This window comes from Leuresthes tenuis, unplaced genomic scaffold, assembly GCF_036924035.1.
Source record: "Leuresthes tenuis unplaced genomic scaffold, fLeuTen1.0.hap1 SCAF_11, whole genome shotgun sequence".
Lineage (NCBI taxonomy): Eukaryota > Metazoa > Chordata > Actinopteri > Atheriniformes > Atherinopsidae > Leuresthes > Leuresthes tenuis.
This window is the reverse complement of record NW_027325365.1, coordinates 16854404-16878844: the sequence shown is the minus strand read 5'-3', so window position 1 is coordinate 16878844 and position 24441 is coordinate 16854404. Positions and strand designations below refer to the sequence as shown.

General features: G+C 44.2%; 4 protein-coding genes across 4 annotated transcripts; 2 read left to right on the top strand and 2 right to left on the bottom strand.

Moving 5' to 3' along the window:
- Positions 1-660: 660 nt before the first annotated feature.
- Positions 661-2740, top strand: mrpl18 (mitochondrial ribosomal protein L18). Its single transcript, XM_072395799.1, has 4 exons — positions 661-920; positions 1032-1200; positions 1750-1984; positions 2068-2740. Exons 1-4 carry the CDS (start codon positions 833-835, stop codon positions 2143-2145), a joined length of 570 nt encoding a protein of 189 aa, XP_072251900.1. The 5' UTR covers positions 661-832; the 3' UTR covers positions 2146-2740.
- Positions 2356-16127, bottom strand: ssh3 (slingshot protein phosphatase 3). The gene is made up of 17 exons (XM_072395798.1): positions 15962-16127; positions 14095-14245; positions 12739-12776; positions 12469-12640; positions 10842-10957; positions 10652-10720; positions 9743-9808; positions 8997-9179; positions 8636-8729; positions 8403-8531; positions 8106-8152; positions 7854-8000; positions 5898-6098; positions 5493-5721; positions 5306-5404; positions 5118-5213; positions 2356-3731 (listed from the first exon to the last, which is right to left on the bottom strand). The coding sequence occupies exons 2-17, from the start codon at positions 14140-14142 to the stop codon at positions 3597-3599; spliced, it is 1869 nt and encodes a 622-aa protein (XP_072251899.1). The 5' UTR covers positions 14143-14245; positions 15962-16127; the 3' UTR covers positions 2356-3596.
- A 1595-nt stretch (positions 16128-17722) lies between these two features.
- On the top strand, positions 17723-21017 carry grhpra (glyoxylate reductase/hydroxypyruvate reductase a). Its single transcript, XM_072395796.1, has 9 exons — positions 17723-17923; positions 18198-18328; positions 19093-19165; positions 19261-19377; positions 19470-19558; positions 19724-19825; positions 20005-20140; positions 20281-20411; positions 20531-21017. Exons 1-9 carry the CDS (start codon positions 17838-17840, stop codon positions 20650-20652), a joined length of 987 nt encoding a protein of 328 aa, XP_072251897.1. The 5' UTR covers positions 17723-17837; the 3' UTR covers positions 20653-21017.
- Positions 21018-21271: 254 nt separating this feature from the next.
- Positions 21272-24123, bottom strand: LOC140318109 (zinc finger and BTB domain-containing protein 5-like). Its single transcript, XM_072395795.1, has one exon. It carries the CDS (start codon positions 23478-23480, stop codon positions 21465-21467), a length of 2016 nt encoding a protein of 671 aa, XP_072251896.1. The 5' UTR covers positions 23481-24123; the 3' UTR covers positions 21272-21464.
- Between the last annotated feature and the right edge of the window lie 318 nt (positions 24124-24441).

Genomic DNA, 24441 nt, shown 5'->3' with positions numbered 1-24441 from the left:
AGTGACATAAAAAGTGTTGAATTTCTTTAGTCATGAGGGTTTAAAGAGTAAAAACCACAATGTCACAATAAACTACAAATAAGCATTCAGAATCTTACTCTGCAATACTGTACATATCACAAGAAAAGCAACTTAACAGACTGGTGTGCGGTTTATAGCACATCATTAGATTGTGTAACTAATCATTAATGTCACAAGGCTTTTGCTGTAGCTGACCGAATTAGAGCTCATTCTTACCCACTTAGTTATTCTCTAACAACAAATTGATTAGATTTTGATGTGATCACTGATAATACGATCATATGATACTTCGTTTGCTACGTTTTAATCTTCAGGGCAGTGGTTACAAAGATGTGGATTCAAATGAACCTGTGAAATTAATTTAAGTAGGAAGTTAAACTAGGAGTCTTGCACCAATACTTAAAATGATCAAGAAAAGCCTTGTTTAATGTGGTCATATTTTAAGACGATAGAGTTTTGCCCAAACTTGCACAAAATTGCTGCCAATCTTTTTTTTTATTTTTATTTTTAATGAAAACAGACTGTATGTAATGTTGTAAATACAAACACGATTCAAACAGTGCGGTAAAGCCAGAGGACGAGTAAGCGGATGAAATTTCGACGATGTTTCTGTCAGTGCGTCTTTTGAAGTAACACCAACTTGAACCGGATGTTATTGGAATGTCAAAGCTAGCGCTCATCGTGTCACGGTGATTTCTTATCAAACAGACCAACAGAGCTGATATGAATATATTACGGACACAAATCCTGATTAGATGTTAGCAGATAGAGTAAAGTTTAGTTTGTGACGTTGACACAGCTCGGGGGGGAGATGGCTTCGGGGGGAGTTTGTCGAAATGTTCGGCTGCTGTTAGGTCAAATTCAGCGATGTCGTCCTGTGGTGTCCGTCAACCAGACAGGTAAGTTACAAAGCGGTTGGCGTTATTGAAGTGGTAGACAGTAAACGGTTGTCTGTGCGTGTGCAGTACCTAACTGGTTGCTATTTGTGCCATGAACCATTGTCGTGGCAGCTCGGTGTATGAGCAACGCTGCCGCTCGGCCGGAGCCAAGCGCCAATGAAAACGAAGCCGTGAACCCGACCTTTGTGAACAGAAACCCCCGGAACCTGGAGCGGATGGCTCTGGCGGTGAAGGACCGGGGCTGGAAGACGACCTGGCCTCACCAGCAGTTCTACCACAGGTTCGAATGAAACTTCCCAAACCATCTGTTTCCATTTATGACTGGATCATGTAGAATAAATTATTTACTTTACGGCTGGTGTGCATCCTTTCCGCCGACTGCGTTATCTGTATTTTGGGATTAGCTCGCCTGGTAATGGCCATTTTGAGGAAAAAGACATAACTCTCTTCACCCTTTCGATCTGATTAAATTCCTGGATGCTTTTAAGATTGTGATTATGTTATGTGTATCCGTAGACATTTCTTTTGTTTGTTAGATCAAAGTGACACTATTTTAAGGAGCAAGTCTTTCTTTAAAAATGACATCAAAGGTCTTGTATGTTAAATGTACGTCACAGTCTTTTCACTTTGAACTGTTAGACAATTGTGACGAAGCTTAAAGGGAGATACTTAGTAAAACATGTACTGGAGAATGTCACAGCTGGGAAGATTTAAGTGCATTAAAAGTATCCAATTTTACACTTAAGTGCTGCGTTTGAGCACAAATGCTTTTCTGAAGTGTTTCCATCGTAACCGTCTTCCCATTGTGTGTCACTTCCTGCCTTTTCAGGTTGAAATTCTCTCGCAGCCAACACCATGTGACTGCAGAAGTGTTCTCCAGCAGTTCTCCTGTCCCGGTGCTTTCTTGTTCCACCAAAGAGTGGGCAGTGAAGAAGGAGTTGGCTTCCACACGCTGCGTGGCAGCGTGTCAGGCTGTGGGGGAGGTGCTGGCACATCGATGTCAACAGGCTGGCATCACCAGGATGGTGTATAAGGATATTCCCTGGACATACCGTTCAGATGCTGTGAGTATAGGCAGCAGGGACGGACAGATTTGCCATTTTTCTTTACAGCACCTGCTTAATTTTCATCTCTCCCTGTCTTGCAGGTTCAGGCTTTCAGGGCTGCAATGAAAGGGGGAGGAGTCACACTCAGTGAACCCAGGAGGAAATATGTCGACTCCTGAATTGGTGTGATCCGACACACCTGTTGTTTTGATAAATGTCCTCTAAATCCTTTGTTTCCCCATTCTGTCGCTGTACGAATATTTAGGTTACCAAGACTACAGTGAGCGACGACATAAAGGAAACGTGTACTTTATTTCTCGTGGATAAAGCGTCTCTGAAGCTAAGCTGTTCTCATCTGGTGTGTCATTTAATCAAAGAGACTAAATGGGTGGCGTACAATCATTTATTTTGAACTCAAAGTGCTTGTAAACAAGAGTGAGGTGCAGATGGCATACAGCTTAACACAACAGGGAAGAGACAAGTGAATACAGCTTTAAAAAAAAAAAAAAGAATTTTAACCACAGGCAGTGTGAACAGTGTGCGCTGTGGGATTATAAAGTGTCTGTTTTTGCTTTTAATGGTGAGCATGCAGGTTAAATGAATTAAGCTAAAACTTGGGTTTCCTGGACAAAAGAGTGACGCCAGCATGAAATGATGATTCGTATCAGCATCAAGTGAAGTCTGAGTTATTAACCAATTCATTCAAAGTCCACGTAGAAATACACAAAGAAAACCCTGAACAGTTTGCTCTCAAAGGCTGGTTCAAAAAGAAAAGAGGAAAAAAAAAAAAAAAACCCAACATGCACTCATCAGCAGTTCTGTGTTGACACATACACAATCTTAGGGTGTCACATTACCAAGCAATCAAACCAAAGTAAGAAACGGTACAAGAGGAATGCAATGTGTGGCCACCACCTCGTAATAAAAACATTAAAAACACCGTAGAGTCATATTTCATTCGCAGGTAGAAGGCACTCATGCAGGGTCCTGGTGTTAAATTAGAATAAAAATAAAGTGGATGTCACTGATTTTTACCATGACAACAAAACAGAAGTTTTTTTTTTTTTTTCATTTAAATATATTCACTGGCACATACTGTAGGAATACATGTTTTGGCAAATAGGCATGCGCCATAAAACTGGCCCCGATGTGGTCCATAATGCACAGCTTGGATACAGTGAAATCCTCTCATCTGGAGAACAACGAGCATTTTGTTGAGATAAAAGATATGAAGAGCTGGCAGTACAAAGCCTCACATTTACAGAGGAAAGTAAGAGAAGAGTTATTGCATAGATCTCTGCAGTGTTGGTAGGACGGCTACAGAAGGCAGGAGGGAACAAGGGACCGAACCATTTGTGTGAAGTAAGAGAGATTTTAACAGTTGGACAACCATCGTACGACGCTGCGTCGCCGTGACAATACTACAGCGAAATCAAAACCTTCAAAATGAGCCGTCAGTTGCACTTCTCACGAGCCGAGAAGTACAACGAAAAGCCGACAAAAATATCAATTCTACAACTTCGTTAGGGTGTATAAAAGCCTTGGCATGTGTCCTTCGGGTTTGGTCTCCTTCGGGTGCTCCTTTGTCGTCCCTCCTGTGCTCCCCTGCTCGTCCGTCTCTTTGATCTCTTTAGGGCTTGCTTTGACTGGCGTCCGGCAGGCTGCGTGGCTCAGGTGAAACATCCACACACGCTCTTTGATGGGTGAGACTGCGCCCGTGGCTACGCCTCCGCTGCCTTGGAGACCGCCTTGGACTGCCAGGCAGCTTTGAAAAGGACAGGAAAGCAGCAGAGTCAGTTAGGAGCCACTATTTTTAGATAGATTTCTCTCTTTATGCCAGAGACACAGACGGAAAAGCCCAAAGCGACGGGGATGACTTGCAACATAGGTATTTAAAACCTTTAGTCTGTGAAATGGAGCTGAGAAACATCCGATCATTAAAAGCTGTTAAATTACAATCAAATCCACATATGGGTTTATGTCTAGGAGACTAAAGAAAAGTCAACATGAAGTCTCTTTGAAATGAGTTTGAGACACAAGCTGCCGTCAAAGCACTTTGGCATTGATTCTACAAATCGCATATTTCTTCATTTAGTGACACAACAGTGCTTTTAGCAGGCTCTGGTGGTCATTTTTCCACTCATCCAACCTTTCATTTTTCCACTCTCCTCCATAAATTGTCCACTAACTGCTCGCATTATCACAGCTGTTTCATCAGGAGATTAAGGTGACACAGTGTCGTCAGCTCTGTTTAGGAGCTCGGCTCCTCTAAACAAACAGGGATGAGAGTTCCATTCCGGGGTCAGAGTTCAGCACACATCTCTATGATGACTTTGCACAGAAAACCATCTGGGAGCACCGTAGCACCATGTTGCATCAGGGGTTAAATATTCTTCAAAAGTTACCGTGAAAGAAAAAGAAAAAGAAAAAAAACCCAGCTGCAGTTAAACTTGCCAAGCACTGACCCGTAAGACGCAGCTTTAACAGTTATCCAGCTTTTCAAGTTTGCCGCTGGAGTTATTTTCCAACTAAATCCTTACTCAAGTTAATCCTGCGAGCTGTATGCAACTAAACCATAATAACAGAACATTAACCATGTGATACATTTGGTATTTGGGATCTGCTCCTTATTATTAAACCACACAAACGGCTCAGAACCTCCACACCTCTTACCCAGAATGGTTTCACTAATGTACATTCCCAGATACAATGCAGGGAAATTCCTACCTTTGTTTGACGCTATAAACAGAAACGGACTTTCATTAGTTTGGTTCTCTGGGGTCTCGGTGGTAACATCCGAGTATAATCTCACATTGAGAGACCTTTCCTTTTGCTTCCTTCATCTTTTTCCCCACAATTCTAGCTAAATATTTGGTGCTTTTGCTCCCTTCAGGTGGTTTTCATGCATCTTTTCCAGAACTTTCATGAATAGTTTCACCGTTATTTAGTCTGAGATCCTGTTCTATTTAGTCTTGCCAAATCCAGATGTTACAGCTTTTGATTTGCAGAGGTTTTGTTTGCCCATTAAATTAAAAGGGACATGCAAACTCTTCCCAGGGTTAATCTAAATTTCCTTCAATCCTAAATCCCTTTTTTTTGTGTGTGTGCAAAGTTAAACTGTGAAGAGAATGAAAGAGAGAGCTTCATCTACCTGATCATGTCCTTTATCCACATCATCCAGTTCACTAATGGACTGCATGAGGGAGAAGAGGTTCATCCTGCCACTGCGATTAACGTTCGGAGCGACCTTGAGATTAAAGGGAAAAAAAAAAGAAGCTTGAGATGAACTGTTTGTGTGTGAGAGAGAGATGGTAGAACAGGGTCAGACCGTCTGCTCACCTTTTCTGACTCGCTTACAGTGACGATGGGGCAGACTGCTGGTCCCGTCTGCTCTGGGGACTGGGCGATGTCAGAGTTGGGGACGGCCTCCTTAAATACCTGGGTGCGCGAAAGAGGTGAAGCGCTAAACATCGCAAAATCTGCAAGATTTAAAATGTCGGAAACATTTTGCTCGTGATGTAATCACCTCATGGTCTTCATCTGACATCGTCTTCTCATCCGCACTGCCTGAATCGTTTTCTTCTGGACTATCTACATCGTCCTCATCATCATCATCATCAACTCCCTCATCCTCCTCTTCTTCCTCTTCCCCTTCCTCCTGTGGCTTTTCTTCCTGTCCTCCTTTCGCCGTCCGCACCGACTTCTGTCTTTGGTCTCTCGACTTTCGCCTCCAGAGGGCGCTGTGACGCTGCTGGCTGCAAAGACGTATGAACGTACGTCACAATCCTTCCATGAGCCTTAATATCGCCAATCAAACACATCATCGAAACTCAAAAGCTGTTGGTTTCATGTCAGCTCTGCTTGCGTTACTCAGGAACTCACGAGCACTTTGTCATTTCATGTCAGTCCTTCATACAGCGTGAGGTCTCACCTTGCGTTGAGGATGCCGTTGTAGGTCTGCAGCTGCTTCATGAAGCCGTCGTTGGGCTTGATGATGGATCTGCGATCTCTGACGTAGGCCAGCGCCACATCCAGTGACCAGCGCTGCTGCTTCATGGCGTAAGCGATCACCGTGGAGGCAGATCGAGACACGCCCATCTTACAGTGCACCAGCACAGCCTGCCCACTCTTCCTGTAGCAACGAGGAGCCAGAGAGAAGCTCACTTTATCTTTTAGCGCACGTTCACGTAGCCACCAGCTCAACAGATTCACATCAATTATACTTTGAAACATTTCGCGGTGCAAAAAGCTGCTCATCCGTGAAACCTGCGAACTGCTGGATGATGTTCAGAGAAGATTCAGCACTGTGATTTACTTTGAGAGGATAAACTGGGCCCTCACTCAGAGTTTCTCTTTCAATAGTCCAGCTGAAAATACAGAAGCTTTCTTTTTCTGTTTCATGTTTCATGGGTAGTCATGTTTCAAAAGTCAGGCTGCATTTGTAGACTTGGGACAGATTTATGTTGAACAAATAAATGCTTAAGAGATTTCAGGAAGCACAACATGGATGCATTTTCATAAATTCCAGACTGTCTGACCAAACCCTATTTAGAGAGACTAGTTTAAGAGACGAGAACAAGATTTTTTAGAAGACAAAAAAATAAATCTGTATTTGAGAATGCTTTCTCCTCACCCAAGAACACAGAATAATCAACTTATTACTTTCAAAGTGTGTCCAAACACCTTGTGACAGGCCGTTTATCAAATTTCGTATGAGAGGTTCATAAAGGTCAATATGACGTCTCAGTGAAGTTGTAAACATGAAACGGATGGGACTGCCCCGCTGTGCAGAACCTCCAAACCGGTAAGTGAAGCTGTACGACGGAACCAGACATGACTGCTTCTCAACGATGACTCACAGCCGAGACTGAATGACAGATGATGTAACTACTGTTTGAAAGGCTTTACAGCAGTCCAAAGGTGTTTCCCTCACGATGACGCGAGCACCAGAAAATGACTGCTATCTTGACACGAAACCGTGTTGCATGAGCCGTCTGCGGTGAGGCTTAGTGCCTCGCCTTGGAAACGCGGTCAAGGGATTCTCTGTGGTTGAGGAGGTGAGTTGAACAGAGAAACATTCTGCCCCAGGGGAGGGCAAGTTCCTATGTTTTGTTCTGCTGCTGTTATGTTTTGATGCTCTGTATTGTTTGGGCTCCAGCCACACAATGCTAAATATCTCCATATCTATCCAACTCAGAGAGTTGTATCAACTGTATCATTTAATTCCAGGTAAAAAAAAGAAAAGAAAAGGGAGGTCGGGATATAGTGAACGCTGAATTTCAACCCTTTGCTTTTACAGACTGTCAGTCAAAAGGGCATTTCAGAGGGAGATTTAGTGTGTTTTGCATTCGGTAGTTACCTTCAACTGAAACTTAATAAAAACTGCACATTTGTAACAATTTCAGCACCTGTTAAAGGGGAACTCTGGCAAACCTGGACCTTACTTCTGGCATATCTTCCGAAAGGACGCCGACTTTCACCAAACTGTTCCCCTGTGAGTAGATGAACGTATTTCACGCCAGAAATAAGGTCTAGGTTTAAAATTAACCGAGTTCCCCTTTAAGGAGACATGCAAAACTGGAAAGGAAAACACACATTTAAGCCGTTTTCATACCTGCATCGCAGCCCTGACATTTGATCTGGAGGAGCTGCATGCGAGAAGCTTAAATGTCACACCGCTGAATCCAGACTTAAAGCAGAGTTTACCGAGCCAACTCCCGAGTAATAACTCTAGATAATGCTCAAGTGGGACCATGTGTTGGAAAGAGCAGGTAATCCTCCAGAAGGATCAATGGACAGTAATGTGAAGTATGACGTATGCTTGTATGTGTCAGACTATGCACTCTGGAGTTTAAGGATCTGTTTGTGTTTGTTGTTTCAGGTCTACCTCGCACTGTTGATGAAGTTATACGTGTCTGTCCAGTAGGGGAGCAGGTCGGTGGCCTCCACATCGTACACTCTGATGTTCATGTAAGCGAAGGCTTCTGGGAAAAAGTTGTCAATCTCCCTCGTCACATTCAGAATGTAGCCAACGCTGAAAGACATACAAGTGGCCCCGTATTACACATCTCACGAAAACAATGGAATGCAGAGATCAGTGGCAAAAACAAGCTGCAAAAAACAAAAAAAACCCACTGACTTGTTTTTCTGCAGTTCCTCAAAGTTAGCTGCGTTCCACTCAGAGCCCTGAAACCAGATAAAAAAAAGAAAGAAAGAGACGTTCAGGCACATGTTCAGGCGACAAGACGGAAAGGGCCTACAGAGCCGTCTTCCCTATCGCTGTCGACACATGGCCAACAAAGGGGAAGTAACAGTCATCTGACAACATTCTGATGAAAGAACACTTCCGTCACAATATAAACTACAGCAAAAGTAAGACTTTTTATGGGGGTAAACTAAAGCTTTTAACCGTGTTTGAAGCTGGACAATCACTCACCAGGTAAAGGTAGTCAAATATTTTGGAGGGCTTGTCCATCTGAGCCATGGTAACCAGGATCTCATTGTCAATGTACTCCTTGTAGGGTCTCATGTCAAAGCCTATCCTGGTCTCAAGGGCAGAGTGCACCTACAGCAGCACAAGAAAAAACAAATGATATAAAAAAAGATGCATTCTTCTATTGAGTAACACATTTTCTTTTTCTGACAGATCAATCTGCCTGTGCGTCTTACCATTTTAGACGTGAGATTGTCAAGGTCTTCGGTCCTCATGATGTCCCTCAGGTGCTCTTTGATCAGTCTTTCATTGGAAAATCTGTCTGCCGAGCTTCCCGTACGACACAAGTAAAGATTTAGTCAAAGCTGAATGTGCATAAGCAATGGAAAACAGGCACATTTCTTACCCCTTCTACATTTACAGCGGAGCACAGAAGCAAAATGTGACTGAAAAGTCAATCTAATGAAGCGGCACGCTTAATTGGTTGAATTCTGAGGCATTTATTTCACCTCTATTAACAACAGACATTGCTTCAGCTCCCTTGGCAACGAAAAGAAGAGGCCGTAAAACTGAGATTCACACAGACATGGTTCTGACCTTTGTCCATCACTGTCTCTGCGGACAGACTCCAAGTCATTCATGGCCTCCCACTCGTTGAGGCAGAAGCGATCAGAGTCAATTTGCTGGTTGTAGTGCTGGGCCCACTCCAGCCCACTGCCTGGGATCACAGCGGCCTTGACGGCCCGCTCGCAGCAGCCGTGCAGCACCTGCAACACTGACCTTACAGCGGTGGGGATGGGGGAAGGAAAGAGGGGAATGTCACTAGATCCAACTGAGCACGTTGAAATAAATCCTAAAGAGACCTGTTTGTACATGTCATTAGCTCTTTTTAGAGTTGTGTATATCTGTGGTTATCCATAAGCCTGACGGATTGTTGTGATGGTAATAACAAACCCTTCAAAGTGGGCGAGTAATGTGTTTAGTTGTGGGTCTGGCTGCAGGTTTCAAGTTGGTTCTTGGTTCTGAGCTCTGCGGGTGCAGGCAGGTAAAGAATTGCAAAAAATTGGAGCCAGGACTCCGAGTATGTCTGTCCACATAGAGATGATGTGTGCTAAGTGTTTTGCATGGAGTGGTGTGCTCGAATGCTCAGTGCCGCAGTATTTTAGTCTCTCTTTGGACAGAATAAGTGACAGGAAAATACGAAAGAGAAGGGTGCGACGTGCAGTGCATAGCCAGGAGTTGGGATGAAATCATGGCCTACCATGGCAACAACTCAGCTTCAAACCATGGGGCACACACTCTACCAAATGAGGTACCTCGGTTATATCAGTTTGAACACTCACCACATGGTCTGCATGGAAACCGGCTTAAAAATTCTGGTCTCCTCGGCTGAGGTCACGCTAAAACCACTGCAGAAAGAAAAAAAAAAGAGACAGAAATGAGAAGTCCAATTAAGCCCAGTGAAGAAAAGGGATAAAAAAGGAAGAAACACTACAGGACTACAGCATAGACATAAATTATTCAGTGTAAATTAGTAATAGTTCTTGTGAATTAAGTGCAGAATGTAAATGTGAGGATGGTGAGAAAAAAAAGCTAACACAGTCAGGGGTGTAAGGAGGGTGAGCATGCTGGTGTGACAAGGCAACTTATCAAAGCATCTTGCATGACACCCAGCATGTGACAGTGGATTAGTTAAGGCACAGCAAGCCTCTGCAAAGTCCCCACACCACGTCAGCCCCAACAATTTTAGCTTTCAGCGTTGCAGCGCTCTTTTCTGTGTTCTCTTCTGCGTATCAGCAGCTCAAAAGCTGCCTTTTAAACAAAAGCAGAGCTGGTTGATAACAATGCTCAGCTATCAAAACGCACACCACAGCTGAGCTGGACTGAACAGTGGTGTCCTACGTGAACTAATGCTGCACAACCTCATGGTGAACTCAATCGAGCTTTTAGTGGCTAAACTCACACGGACCTTCATATACGCAGACACAGGAAGGAAGCCATCCATCCTTTACTCACATTTTTACAAGGAAAACGCATGATCCCCATGCTTACGTAAAGGTCTGAGAGTGTAAGCGCGTGTGATTAATAGCAAATGATTCAACCCTATGAATAACACATTGTCTTTGGAAAGAATCCCAGGCATCAGGTTGCACAGTCTGTGCTGCAGCCTCAAACTCCTCACTACTGCTTTCAGTTCAATCCTGCATCGCTCTTCTTTTCTTTTTTTCTTTTCCTTTTAAAAGGAATCTTACCCATCTCCATCCAGGTACACCTGTGTGTCGCTCCATATGGGCAGAACCAGTCCAACGGTGCACTTATCACTGCAAAGAGACACAGGTGGAATGAGGGATCTCAAGCAGTTAAACCGATTGCTAAGTGAGTAGGATTCTTATCTTGTGTAGTCTTTGTGGAACAGTACACCGGCATCTTGGTTACACACACCTGTCTGGGCTGGGGAAATCCATGCCCAGCAGGATGCTCTCCTGTTTGTTGCCCAGTGTGGAGACGACTATCAGATACCTGACTCTGGCCGAGCTGACGGACTCCAACTGCACCGCCTAAAACACCGAGAAACAGACCATAAACCTCTCTGATCACTGACTGTTTTGTTTGGATTTCCTGGAAAAATCTAATCAGAGAAGAGAACGAATCTAAACGACGTCCACACCAGCACCATATCTGGTGCTTAATAATACAGATGACAGTTTAGTTGTGTGTTTGAGTGGGGTGCAGGAAATGAAAAGGACGACATATTAGGACGGGTTCATTTCACTACAGAGTCATTCTTCATGTAAATGCAGAGATATTTTCATATTTCTTTGAATACATGCTCAACAACACAAGACGTTCTCCGTGAACTTCTTTAAAAGCCACAGCTTTCCTTCTGCTACTTCACAAAATTCGTTTGACACAATTGCATGACGTCTAGCGAGTGGTTAGTTTGGTAACAAACAAAAAAAAAAAAGAAAGAAATGAACATCCTCAGCCTCACAGCATCACACTCAAAAGTTTTGTCCAGTCAGCTGACTAATCACAACAGAATCTGGAAGGGGGGGGGGACTTTAAGGAGGCAGGGGGTAAAACAGATCATCTCAGACAAAGAGTGACAAGAGGTGCTGCTGCAATTTATTTTTATATTAAAAAAATGCAACTCCATCCTATGAGACCCTCTAAATGAAACCATTAACCTGCAAATGAGCATAACTTGCAGCTCTTTTGTTAAAAAAAAAAAAAAAAAAACAACTTCTTCTTTCTTACAGTATGATCACTCATCTCGGAGTATCTGCGTCTACTCGGTAACAGCGTGGTACTCTGGGGCTGATGACTGTCACACAAACAATTATGATTAGTCATTTAACTGCCGTTGTCATTGTAAGAGCCAACTAATATCAGTAAATTTAGTAATAGCAACAAGTAATTCACCGAAACCCTTGGAGAAAAACAGTCATTTGTTGGTAATGAATACAGGAAGATAAATAGGAGAGCAGACAAGCATTTTCTTATTAGGCTATCAAAAGGAAATCTTCCCATTGGAGACAGGGGTACGAAGAGATGAGTGTGACAAAAAGGGTGCGATCTGCAAAGCTGTTTCAAGCAGCTTACAATTATTCAAAGATAATCGTGATTATCTGAAATAATTGCAATTACATGGTAAATTGTTGACGGTGGCAGACCTAGATACCAACACTCTTCCCATATCTGCGTGCACACAGATTAGCATTCATCAAGCTGCCGCCGAATGAAGGCAGCTGGTAGCACAAATGCTAAAATGTATAATCCCGACAGGGAAGTTAATGCTCGGTTGCATGACCAAGCCAGTTTGGGCACTAATAATCATCTTCTCCCGTGTACCAGATACATTCTTAGGAATTCTATAGTTTAAAAAAAAAAAAAAGAGAGAGAAGATTATTCATAACTGCTTTAATAAAAAATGCTGCTCGGACCCACATTAGAGTTACACCCCTTTACATGGGAAAGGTGTGTACTCCCAAGCCAAATTCTTTCCATGTGACATTTTTCAGGTTCAACTGATCTGACTGGCAACGTGTGTGTGGGCACGAGTCCTCACCAGCTTGATGGTATCTTCTGGTCTGAGCTGTTCAAACATGGCATGGAGGTGTTTGTGCCGCGCGTCTGGCGCTCCGCCGCTTTGCTTCACGGGAGAAGCGCTTTCGTGGAGATTCCCGCTTTCGCCATCCTCCAGCAGAAGGGCCGCCCCTTTTACGAGGGCAAAACTCTCCCTGGAGACAGACGCACAAGTCGGTTTCACGCCGCTGTCATCGAGAAACCCTTTATAGGAGCCAATCAAAACCACAATTCAAAGTTGACTCGGACGTACCTTTTCTGAAGTCTCCCTCGTCTTTGGAGGCTCTCATCCTTCGAGGGAAAATAAATCACAAGAAAACATCATGAAGATAAGGACAATGAATAACGCAGTGCCTCTGTTATGCCTGTTTGTCCTTGAGTTGTCTTTTTGTCAACAACCTTTTTTGTGTGCGTTTTTACAGATGGTAATCTGAGATGACACAGTTTTTGTTATGTGTTCCAATGTAAAACAGTGGACATGCACACATCCCAAAGAAGGGTCTGAGCAAATCCTCCAACTCTAACACACTAATTAAAAAAAAAAACCAAAAAAAAAAAAACCTTGCACACTGTTTCTGATGCTCTGAAGCATTGATGTTTTTTTCACTTACTAAAGAAAAACATATCGTGAGATTAGCACTCAGAGCACTCAGAAGCAGTGTTTGTGATGCTCTTTGTGTTGCACGTGTTCACACGAACATCACTGGAAATGTCCAGCAACTCCTTGGCTGACAAGTAGCAGAACTCAGATAAGATGCAGCAGTGACAGGACAAACACAAAAGAGTGCTGTGTTTGCATTTGGCAATGGAAGCTGGGGGGGGGGTGGGTTCAAACCGTACAGTGAGAATACAGAAGAAAAACGATAAGCAAGTAGAGGTAGCAGTGGAATGCGCACGAAGGGGTGAACATGGAAAGAAACTCAAGACAGTAACATTACCTTTTACGTAACTGACAAGTCCAGACAGAGTCAAGAGAAAGAAAAAAAAAAATGAAAGAGAAGCGGGCGGGAGCCAGGTGAGGAATGATGGGGGGGGGGTCGAAGAAGAAAAAAAGGAGAAAAAAAAACAAGTTAAGATAGTTGGGGGATTAGATTCTGTGACAAAATATGCAAAGAATGTGATTTAGGCCCACAATAAAGTCATTTATGGTTTAGTGGTGGATGATAAAGAACAGGAGAAAGCCAGACCTTCGGCATAATATCAAACTATTTTCATACTTGTGTGACAGAATGAGACTAGAGGAGACAGAGGCTGATGACAGTGTTTATAATGATTACATGTATGCTTTTAAGAGCTGGAACGAGCTTTTCAACAGACATTAGGCCATTCCCTTGCTGTGATGAGTGCAAACGGTGGCTAAGACACAATATCTGTGCGATTTCCTCTTAAGATTATCAATGATTTCACTTCCCCGGCAACAAAAGACAAAAAAAAGAAGAAGAAAACTGCCAGATCTGATGCTGACATCCACACAGGTACAGTCTCCTTACACAGGCCAAAACACACACCTCATGGAAAATCTTCTGATCTTTGTGACGTGAAAGTAAACAGCTTCATGCCATGGTGGTAACAACAAACAGAAAATAAGCCAGCGATTGAGGATACTCACTGGAGTGGTGGGGATAGATGGGATCCTATGCAAGGTCAACAGAGCCATTGCACAGCACAGGTCTGTCTCCACGCCACCTGTGATTTCTGGCAGGTTCAGACAGGTTCTGCAGGTTCCTCAACCCACAGCAAGCCGTGAGTGGCAGTTTTTCCTGGAAGTACAATGGATATTTGGGTAAGATTACATGCCATAAATAAGAGCCTAACGAGGTACGATGACAGGTACAGGAACATTCAAGGTACATTCAATTTCAAAGCTTCGTCAGTACTAAATTCAGCCAAAATGTACAATCGTATGCTAAAGCTTTGGGAATACCAGGGGAAATTTTGTGTTACTGTTAATAGGAACAGTTTTCTCTGTTTTCCACAGTTTCTGTGTGAAAAACGAAAGGGACCTGACGCAAAAAGTCTGAGCTAAAGGACAATTTTTTGTCAAATTTGATGTATATACATCACTCAAAGACGTATAAATGCTCAACTGCCACCTGCTGCCCACACCTCTGAAATCTAAAATAACTTAGGCCCACAAAGCAAAAGGAAACCATTAAGCTTTTTTTTTTATTCAGCTGTTTCCTCATTTTTTAAAGTCATTTAGAAATGGAGGTCAAGTTGAGGTTTGCAGGACTGAGAAACCATCAGAGAGCTCTACTTTACATCCACACCAGCACAAATACGACACTCGGGGAGGAATAATCAGAACAAAACCTATCCGGTGTCCTCACCACAAATGTATATTTGGAGGCAGACGGGTTTCGATATTTCATTCTAAGAGTAATGTCATCTGGCTTTGGGGTTGAGGCCATAATGTCCTCAGTGTCTGAAAATTCCCCAAAGAAGACCTCGTTTGTCTTTTTCCTGACACAAACATGTTCACAAGCGGTGATACTTGCTAAAGGGGAGTGTGACCATGCAGTATGACCAAATTTTTTGGTTTGGGGCCTTTTTTTTTTTTTTTTGTTACTTTCATGTTATTTTGAAACTATTAACGATGGGAATAAAACATATAAACTTGATGACGTGCAACGTAACCTATACTAAAAACAGTCTAAACTTTTGTCACATCTGCAACTGTAGCAATGAAATCTCATTACTGGATTTACACGTTTCTTGCATTAAACTGATAAGTGTATCCAGATATAATCAATAACTGGACCTTTTTTTGATTACCAGCACATATCCAGATCTTCAATATATATACAAAAAATATCCCATTCTGAGATGGACTCGCTTATACAACTCTCCCAACTCCCAACCGCACAGTTATTCAGAAAGACTAATTATAGACATTATACACCCCAAAAACAAGCACAACATTATTCAATCTGAATTTAAACAGAACAGTGGCGAAAAGAAAGCCCCATATAGTGAAAGCGAGATGAAATAATGACATTTTTTAAAATGCCTTTTTTAATTCAAGAGTAAGACTGATTGATAAGGGACGGTTTTGTGAATTAAATTAATATCGACAACAGTATCGATCAACAGCAATAAAGAATAGATTTACATATTGGTTTGCACAGCCACACACCCAAAGCCCAGTGAGGGTTTGTTCACCGACTGGACAGTGTGTTAACGCCTATTCTATATGACTGCGAATCGCTTCGGCTCGATGCCATCTGATAAAATACTGACTTGTTCACATGATTAACGGCTGAGAAATCATATAAAATGGTTTGATACTGAGCACTGTGCTAAAAAAAAATTAAAATAACACCGCGGTTGTTACAGCAACAAAAGACAAGCAAGAAATTGCAGCACGTTAAATGCAGACCGAGCTAACAAACGTAGTTGACGTTTATTGCTGCCGCTGCACGCTCAAAGGCAACAAGAATGCGTATGAGTCTAAAAAACATAAGCCAGTTTCCTACCTTTCCAGGATGGGCTCCCCACTCTAATTTCCTGTTTGGGTGCTGTTTAGCGTCTTCCGTACTGAGAGCTCCTTATTCCGCCCTCTGCAGCAGCCGAGGGTGAGGACTTCACCATGTACAGCGTAGCGGCTGCTGATCCACTGGGGCAGAACGGAGCGCGAGCTGGAGCGAGAGCAGGAGGGGACCGTGACGTCACACCGTCGCTAAAACTTTCGGCACGCAGTCTATAAAATAATTAACAGAGTCATTTCTCGGTGAAGCACGTTAATCATTGCGTTATATGTTAGATAAGCTAAAGGAAATCCCCGCGTACAAATCCCTCCCAATATAGAGTACAGTAGTATCAGGAAGTAATCAGAATAACAATCAGAGTTTTGAAGCCACACATAATTTTCTTTTGTTGATCAGTAGAAATGACGTCCCAATTGACATGTAGAGTAAGAGTAGCACTGCAGTTTTATTTGTGGTAATCACAAGATCATGTTGTAACCGCTTAAGTCCCGTGGATGAAAGCACTATCCCTGGGATGCACTACTCCCATCAGGGTAAAAGAACAAAAGTGATCACTCACCGTCACAATTTTGTACTGATTTTCAGTGACTTTTCCCTTTAACAGGGCTGTTAGTGGATCCAACTTTGACACCTAATTGACTGCCCCAGTACAAGGGTTAAGGTTGGTCAATGATCTTAATATTTTCTACATTAGCCCAGCTGCCATTCACTGACAAAATATTAAGATCATTTATTAAATTATAACGCTTCTTTAGGGCTGTACAATGTTGCAGTGGTTCTAACTGTTCCTGGATGAAATCAAGGTCAGGGGCCTCTTTATGTTAAGATTGCATGTTCTCCCGGTGTATAAGTGTGTTCTCTCCAAAAATTTGCACATTGGTGATTGTCAATTGTCCCTGCAAGTGAGGTGCATGGTTGTCTGTCTCTGTGTGGCAGCTGGGACAGGCTCCAGCCCCTGGAGAGCCTGAATGGGATCAAGCAGACATAGGAAATGGATGAAACGTTGCTTTACTAATGACTAACTAAATATTGTCATTGTCCTTCAACAACATACTTTTTTAATGATCTTGGATGAGTTGCAGAATGTAGAAGATGGTCAAAGTGGATCAAAATGAAGGATAAGCATAATGTTGTGAAACATTACTTTAATGTGTAAAGACATATGAATGTAGTTCATAACTCATTTGAGAAGGAATGAAACAGGCCTGCATAATCCGGTAGAATGTATATAAAATAATGTACAATTATGTTTTAAAATATTCGATTCTCAGGCTCATTCTTTCACTAATATTTTTTGCGTTCACATCCCCGTTAATCCATTATGACCAAAACAACAAAAGTTTTTAATATCTGTTGCAATTTTATGGTTTGAAAAGTCACGCATGCGTTATACGATCATGTTCGTCGACGTTTACGTCATTGTCCGCTCCTTACGTCTCTGCCTATTTAGAGTAATGTAAACATTCCTCATACTTGCAAGAATGTCTCCCAAGTTATAGAGGAAACAACTGAACGGCATAGAAACAAGTCTTATTGATCTTAAACTGATAGTTGATGGGCTTCAAATGAACCGATACGTTGTTCCCACATCGTGACAAACCAAACTTTCACCACGAAAGAAAACAGACATGACCAAGTAAACGCTTTTACCGTTGACATTGAACTAGACCTTTCACCAGGAGGGAACTCACTCCCTGAAGCGTCAAAACTCCACGCAGGCGCACTAATTTAAAAGCGACGACTACATCCGGTTTCTGCAGGAGCCTGTAAAGTGTGTAGTGCTCCTCACGAGTTCTGCAGACGTTGAAGGTTAATGGTGTGAGCTGCAAACGAACAGCGCTTTTCTGTCACATGAGTCTGTGAGATGAAAGCAGTCGGTGAACTCATGAAGGTTTTCATAACGAGGCGCATCCCGCACGAGGGGATGAAGATCCTGACAGCGGCTGGAGTGTACGAAGTATTTTCTGATGTCAACAAGAAAACTGTTGTTTCACGATGGCCAAGGAGCCTAATTAACTAGGAGCTGGCTGTTTTTCACACTGTACATCGACTCTTTCTTCTTTTCAGTTCCTCAGTGACACGGAAATCAGCTAATTTGGGGTTAAGAAAACATAAAGAGTAGTCCTTACTGGTCACACACAGCCAGATGTATCACACAGCCTGTATTGTATGTTTAGACACGTCACCTCGTGCGGCGCACTCATCTGTGTTTCCACGGTAACAGGTGTGAGGTGTCTCAGTGGGACTCGGATGAGCCTGTGCCCAGGACTGAGCTTCTCAAAGGGGTTCAGGGAGCTCAAGGTCTTCTGTGTCTGCTGTCTGACAAGATCGATGCGGAGGTTCTGGATGCTGCAGGTAACCATCCCTCCTGTCTCCCGGTGTCAGGACTTGGCTTTGCGTGGGACAATGTAGAGCTGTGATCCTTTTCTGCAACTTTGAAGTTACATTTTGGAAAGAGTCAGTGGCTCTTGAAAGCTGGAAAAACTTAGATTATTATTTCAAATGTAAAAACACAGAGAATTTGGGTTAACAAATGGAAGAAATATTACTCTTGATTGCTGACGTTACTGAGGAAAGCTATCCAGTTTTCAGTTTCTGCTGACATCTCCTTTTGCTGCAACATCTGCAGCATAATGTTTCCTGTAACTGTTGATCAGTCTGGCCTATTTCTGCACACGCAACTGCTTAAAAATCTGGGATCTGATTGGTTTTCCTCACAGAAACCGCTCACCTTAAAGGCCAGGACTTATGGACTTAGTCAGTCCTGGACAGTCTTGGCCCAGATGCAGCAAAGGCCAAAACCATCATAGTACCATCACCAGGTTTCACAGATAGGGTCAGGTGAAATACGGTGTTTTACTTTTTAAGTTTCCATATAACATACAGACATATTTTGTACAGATTTTTCACATTTATCTTATTCTCGCTCTCTTGTACAGATTCTTTCTTTTACGTTACTCTGAGAGATTTTAAACTCGGCTATTATGGTTTTCATGATGCTTTAAGAATATTTCCTTTTGTAGTTTGACGTAAACGATGATTTCCTCTAACATTTTGAACTGGAGCCCAGCTCGAAGGCCTGTCAGAGCAGCAATGTTCTGATCTGTCTCTGATTTCAGGGCCGAACCTGAAAGTTATCAGCACCATGTCCGTTGGCTTCGACCACATGGCTCTCGATGAGATCAAAAAACGGTGAGCTGCTCCGACGGCACAAAAAAAAGATCTTTCACTGGTAAGAGTACGTGTCACATCCCTTTCTCACTCCTGTTGCTGTGTGCTTTCGACAGCGGCATACGTGTTGGATACACTCCAGATGTCCTGACCGACGCCACTGCCGAGCTGACCGTGGCTCTGCTGCTGGCCACAGCTCGCCGCTTACCAGAGGGGGTGGAGGAGGTGAAAAAGTCAGTCTCACCGTTTGTTATTTGGGTTGTTTTGCAGGCGACTGCCTTACTTTAGTTAAACGACAGACTCTGCGTCTTCTTCTTTCTCTCAGCGGCGGCTGGAGCTCGTGGAAGCCTCTGTGGCTGTGCGGTTACGGTCTGTCAGGCAGCACTGTGGGAATCATTGGACTGGGGCGCATTGGTTGAGTCCACTGCTCTATTTTCTTTGGCAGCACAGCTTTATTACCTTCGAGCATATTCTAAGATCCGGTTGAGAGATCCTGCGTTGTCATATCAACCTTGTGGGGCTGCTGTTAAATGATTTCCTCCCGCAGTTTAAGACTTGCTTGTTGTCGCTTGTGTTCAGGTATGGCCATAGCTCAGAGGCTCATGCCCTTCGGAGTTAAGCGGCTGCTGTATTCTGGGAGGACGGCCAAAGCTCATGCTGCAGAAGTGAATGGAGAGTTTGGTAAGACAAAGCAGAGAAACCTGTGGTGAATAAGGGATGATAAAAAAGTGTAGGACCGGAGAGACTGTAATGTGAATGATACTGTCAGTTAAAAATGAAAATTTTTGCTTAGTAGATTTGCATATTTGACCATCTTTGTCTTCCCTTATGGGGTCTTCTGTCTCCTCTCTGTTGAACAGTTCCCCTGGACTCCCTCGTGTCTGAGAGCGACTTCATAGTCGTCACCTGCTCTCTTACACCAGAAACCCAGGGCCTGTGTAATGAGGCTTTCTTCAGCAAAATGAAAAAAACAGCAGTCTTCATCAACTCCAGCAGGTAGACATCTGGAACGGCGGATAAAAAATGGATTGGAAATCCACTCCTCTGTTCCCATTGTGTTTTTGGCATGTATACAGACCTTTTTTTTTTTTTCTAAATTGCATAAGGGTGGAGATGTGATGAGTTCTTTGCTTTAGGGGAGCTGTGGTGAACCAGGAGGATCTGTACAAGGCCTTGAGCACCGGACAGATCGCTGCAGCCGGACTGGATGTCACGACACCCGAGCCGCTTCCGACGAACCACCCGCTTCTGACACTAAAAAACTGCGGTGAGTGTAGAAGAAGCGTCACATGCGGACACGCGTTTCTCTCTCCTCACACGTGAAGCGTTTGCCTTTTTTTTTTAAAAAAAACTTCTTATTTTCTGTCCCATTTTTGTCTCGCGCAGTGGTTTTACCTCATATTGGCAGCGCCGAATACTCCACGAGGGGCGTCATGTCAACTTTGGCAGCTCGAAACCTTCTGGGAGGTTTGCAGGGCTCAGACATGCCGAGCGAGCTCAGCTTCTAGAAACCCAAGCACTGCGCCGGCCGTCTTCCTCCACTGCTGCACGGAGAACAGTAACCTAACGGAGGTTATGAAGAGAATAGTAGGAATACTAAAGTAGCTCAGACATACTCAGAAACCTGTTGAATCGGCATTAGATCACAGCTGTAATTTGACTCCATCCCACTTGATGCTGAGTTATATTCTTCACATAGAGTGCAGTTTGAGGACGGAAACACGGTTTTGTCATTTTGTGTATTTGAGATCTTGGAAATGAGACTAATGAGCTGACCATCAGCATGTTTTATTATGGGGTCTAACAAAACAGTCTCTTGTAGAAAATAGCATCAAACCTTCCTCCTGTAAATTTAAAACGACTCAAAAACAAACTCTGTGGCTGTAACTTATGTCTCCCATGTTAGGTGTGATGCTCACGGTCCACATTTGCATTAATATCAGCACTTTATATCGACGCCAGATCTGCGCGCAACACTCCAGTTCTGCAACAAAGATTGATTTTAAGAAGCATTCAAAGAGGACTGTGTGTTGTAGAAAACTGCTTTCTGATCAATAAACATGACTAAATGCATTTACTCTCATCACTTTTTACACAGGCTGTGTGGTATAATTCAACCTGTGCCTTTTATGCAATTAAAGCTCATTGACATCGCATCGGTGACATTTTATTGCTTTAATCGAAGGGCATGATGGAGAAGCGGGTCACAGCACGTTTGAGAACAGAAAAACACACGACTGACTTTGATTTCACGTGGGATTTAAAAACAAGAATAAGTCGTTTTTTGGTCAGTGAGTGATTCCGTCTTTCAGGTCTAACGTTAGAGCAGCGTGTCTGGAAAAGGCGGAGCGTCTTTCCAGTTCATGCAGGTGTTCTTTGAGTGCTTATAGAGGTGGGAGGACTGGCTGAAGCGTTTGCCACACTTTGGGCAGGGGTAGGGCTTTTCCCCCGTGTGGACACGTATGTGCTTCTTACAGTCGGTCAGGTTCATGAAGGTCTTGCAGCAGATCTTGCAGGCGTATTTCTTCTCCCCTTCCACCAGCAGCACGTGGTCCTCTGCCGCTGCTTTCTTGCATTTGGACAGAACGTCCTCTGAAGCTCTCGTCAGAGTCGGCCGATCTGCGACGTCTCCCGCTGATCCAGAAGAAGCATCGGTGGGGGTTTTTGATCCGGGCGGCACTTTGGGGGCAATGCGACGGAAAGTTGTTGCCCCGGAGGTTTTCCCAGCCTTGGAGGGCTGAACGAGGGAAGTGTCCAGACTGACACCTGGCCTGATACCACTTAAGAACCCTAAGGAGTTCTGGGTATGCTGGAGGATGATCGTATCACTAAAACCAGGGCTCTGAGTTGGGAGAAGCTGCTGCAGTGGGACGTTGGCTACTGGGAAAACGAGAGAGGATGAAGAATCGGAGGACTGGGCAGAAGAGATGCTTGCTTCCTCTGGCTTCTCCCGCTGTAGACCTGCATCTTCAGCAGCTGTCGGAGCATCGCTGGCCGCGGCTGCAGCCGTAGCAGCAGCTGTGAGGCTGGCTAGACTGTCTTCTTCTTCCAGAGCGTCCATGACACCGTCACTGCTGGAATTAAGGAAGCAGCAGAAGGCCAGCTCGGAAAGACTGTCCAGGCCTTCGCCATCTACCGTGTCCTCAACCAAAGCTCCAGCTTCTCTCTGTGCATCTGCGTGAAGATCTGTGCATAGTGGCGATTGTAAAGAGCCTCCATTGGCCTCTGCGTGGCCCGCTGCTGGCATCTTCTCATCATGTGCATCCAAACTGTCCGTGCAGTGTTGCAGTGGAGATGGAGGACAGTCGTTTGGTGACGTGTCCAAGTCGGGGGAATATGAGCTCAGATTTTCCTTCTTCACCTCAATCGCTGCCATCTTTGGCTCGTCCACCTCTTCTTCTCCCACCTTCACTTTCAGCACAGTGTCTGCATCCTCCCCCTTCTCCCACACATGATGTAGTCCTTCTGCGCTACTGTCTGACTGGGTTGGCAGCTGAATTTCGTCAGATTCTCCCTGGTTTGCTTCATATTTCACCTCTTCCTCATCGTTGCCCTGGCTGTCCCAGAGCATGTCAGTGGTCTTTGGACATTCAGGGAATGACAGATCTCCTCCTTCCTCTGTGCTCCTCGTCACAGTCGGCGAACACTCCTTGTAGCTTTCTCCAGGCAGCCTGCTGATTCTCTTCCTCTCACCGTGGCTCTCCTCGTGTGACTTTCTCTTTAGCCTCGACGGCGATGCTGCATTCTGCACCGCTCTCCTCGCACTGTTGTCGTCATCTCCACCAGACTGACTCACCTCCAGTCCCAGCTCCTCTTTCCCAAGGTCCTCCTCCATGGCTGATGTGACCTGCTGCTGTGAACCGGCTGCTGTCTGGGAACACGGACTGTTCAGCTGCTGCTGCTGCACCGACCTCCAGCCTTTAGGCGCCGAGGCGGGAAAGTTTTTCCTGGACAGGTGCAGCTTGCAGGCCTTGACGACAGCGTTGAGGTGCAGATGCGACGCTGCCAACAGCACATCCATCACGTTCGAGGACCCCAGGGAGAGGGTGGAGGTGTAGATCATGTCCAGCAGGGTGGAGAAGGCCTCTGGGGTCACAACCTCTGGGTCTAGCTCCATCACACTGGGTCCTCCATCTCCACCAGCTCTTGAGCCCTCCTCAGAGCAGTCACTGGAGCTGAGCGAAGCCTTAAAGTGAGAACTGCTGGCTGCCAGGATGGAGCGGTGAGCCTGGAAGGTTTGGCCTCCGACTACCACCACACAGTCGCACAGCTGAGAGTGGAGACGCTGGTGGTTGAGTTGTTTGAAAATGTACTGGAAATGACCCGGGAAGTCCATCGCTCTCGGTGGAACTGGTGATTAAACGCTAAAGATGTTATATCGGAGCATCCGCTGCACCACAACACAAAAGCCCGCCTTACGTGAAACGGGAGCAGCGTCTAAAAACGCTCCACATCTCGCATGCTGCAATTTCCCTCAGACTGACTGACACTTTTCACTGCCGCCTACCTCCAGTGCAATGTTAGTTGAGCTTTGTCTGCTTTTGTCGGCTTTCCTACTGATGCTCTGGAGTATGGGCGGGCCTGGACCAACAATATCACCGAGGGATGCGGAGCAGCCGCGGGCTTTGTCTCCGAACAATAGAACCTGTGCCGGCACAGCTGCCTCCCTCCCGCTGTTGAAACTCACAGTTCATATCAAATTGCAGGTATCTCCAGTGTGATACTGTTACGGACACAGAAAGCTCACACAATCACCCGGTTTAGCATCCATTCCCGAAGCCTCCGTCACTGGTAAAGTGTCATCGATCTGCACAGTAATGCAACACCGCCCCCACGCGGTGGTCTTGGGGGAGTGCAACATCGATTTTCGAGAACAATATTGCAATTATTCCTGTGGTTTACACACAAATAAATTATTAAACGGGCCTACCAGGCACAGGTGCTAAAAGGCTTTCCCTGGTCTTAACCTTTAAATTTATTATACCAGAAAGAGAGATATGAAACGGAAGGGGCATAAAACAAACGCAAATTGAAGGAAAACAGCCATGAGAACAAAAGTAATTATCCAAACTATACAATGATGCAAGAAACTCAAATAGATGCCAAATGAGATGTAAAAAGATACAAAATCAACTAAACGGGACAACGACAACAGCTTCTTATGATGTGAATTGCATTTGTAAGATACTAAAGTTTGGGACAAAAAAAAATAAAAAATGCAGAGCTTATTTCCAGTTTAAGGTTGTTTCTGAATGCCTTAGTCTTTAGTTGTGAATAAGCACATTTGTGACCACAGC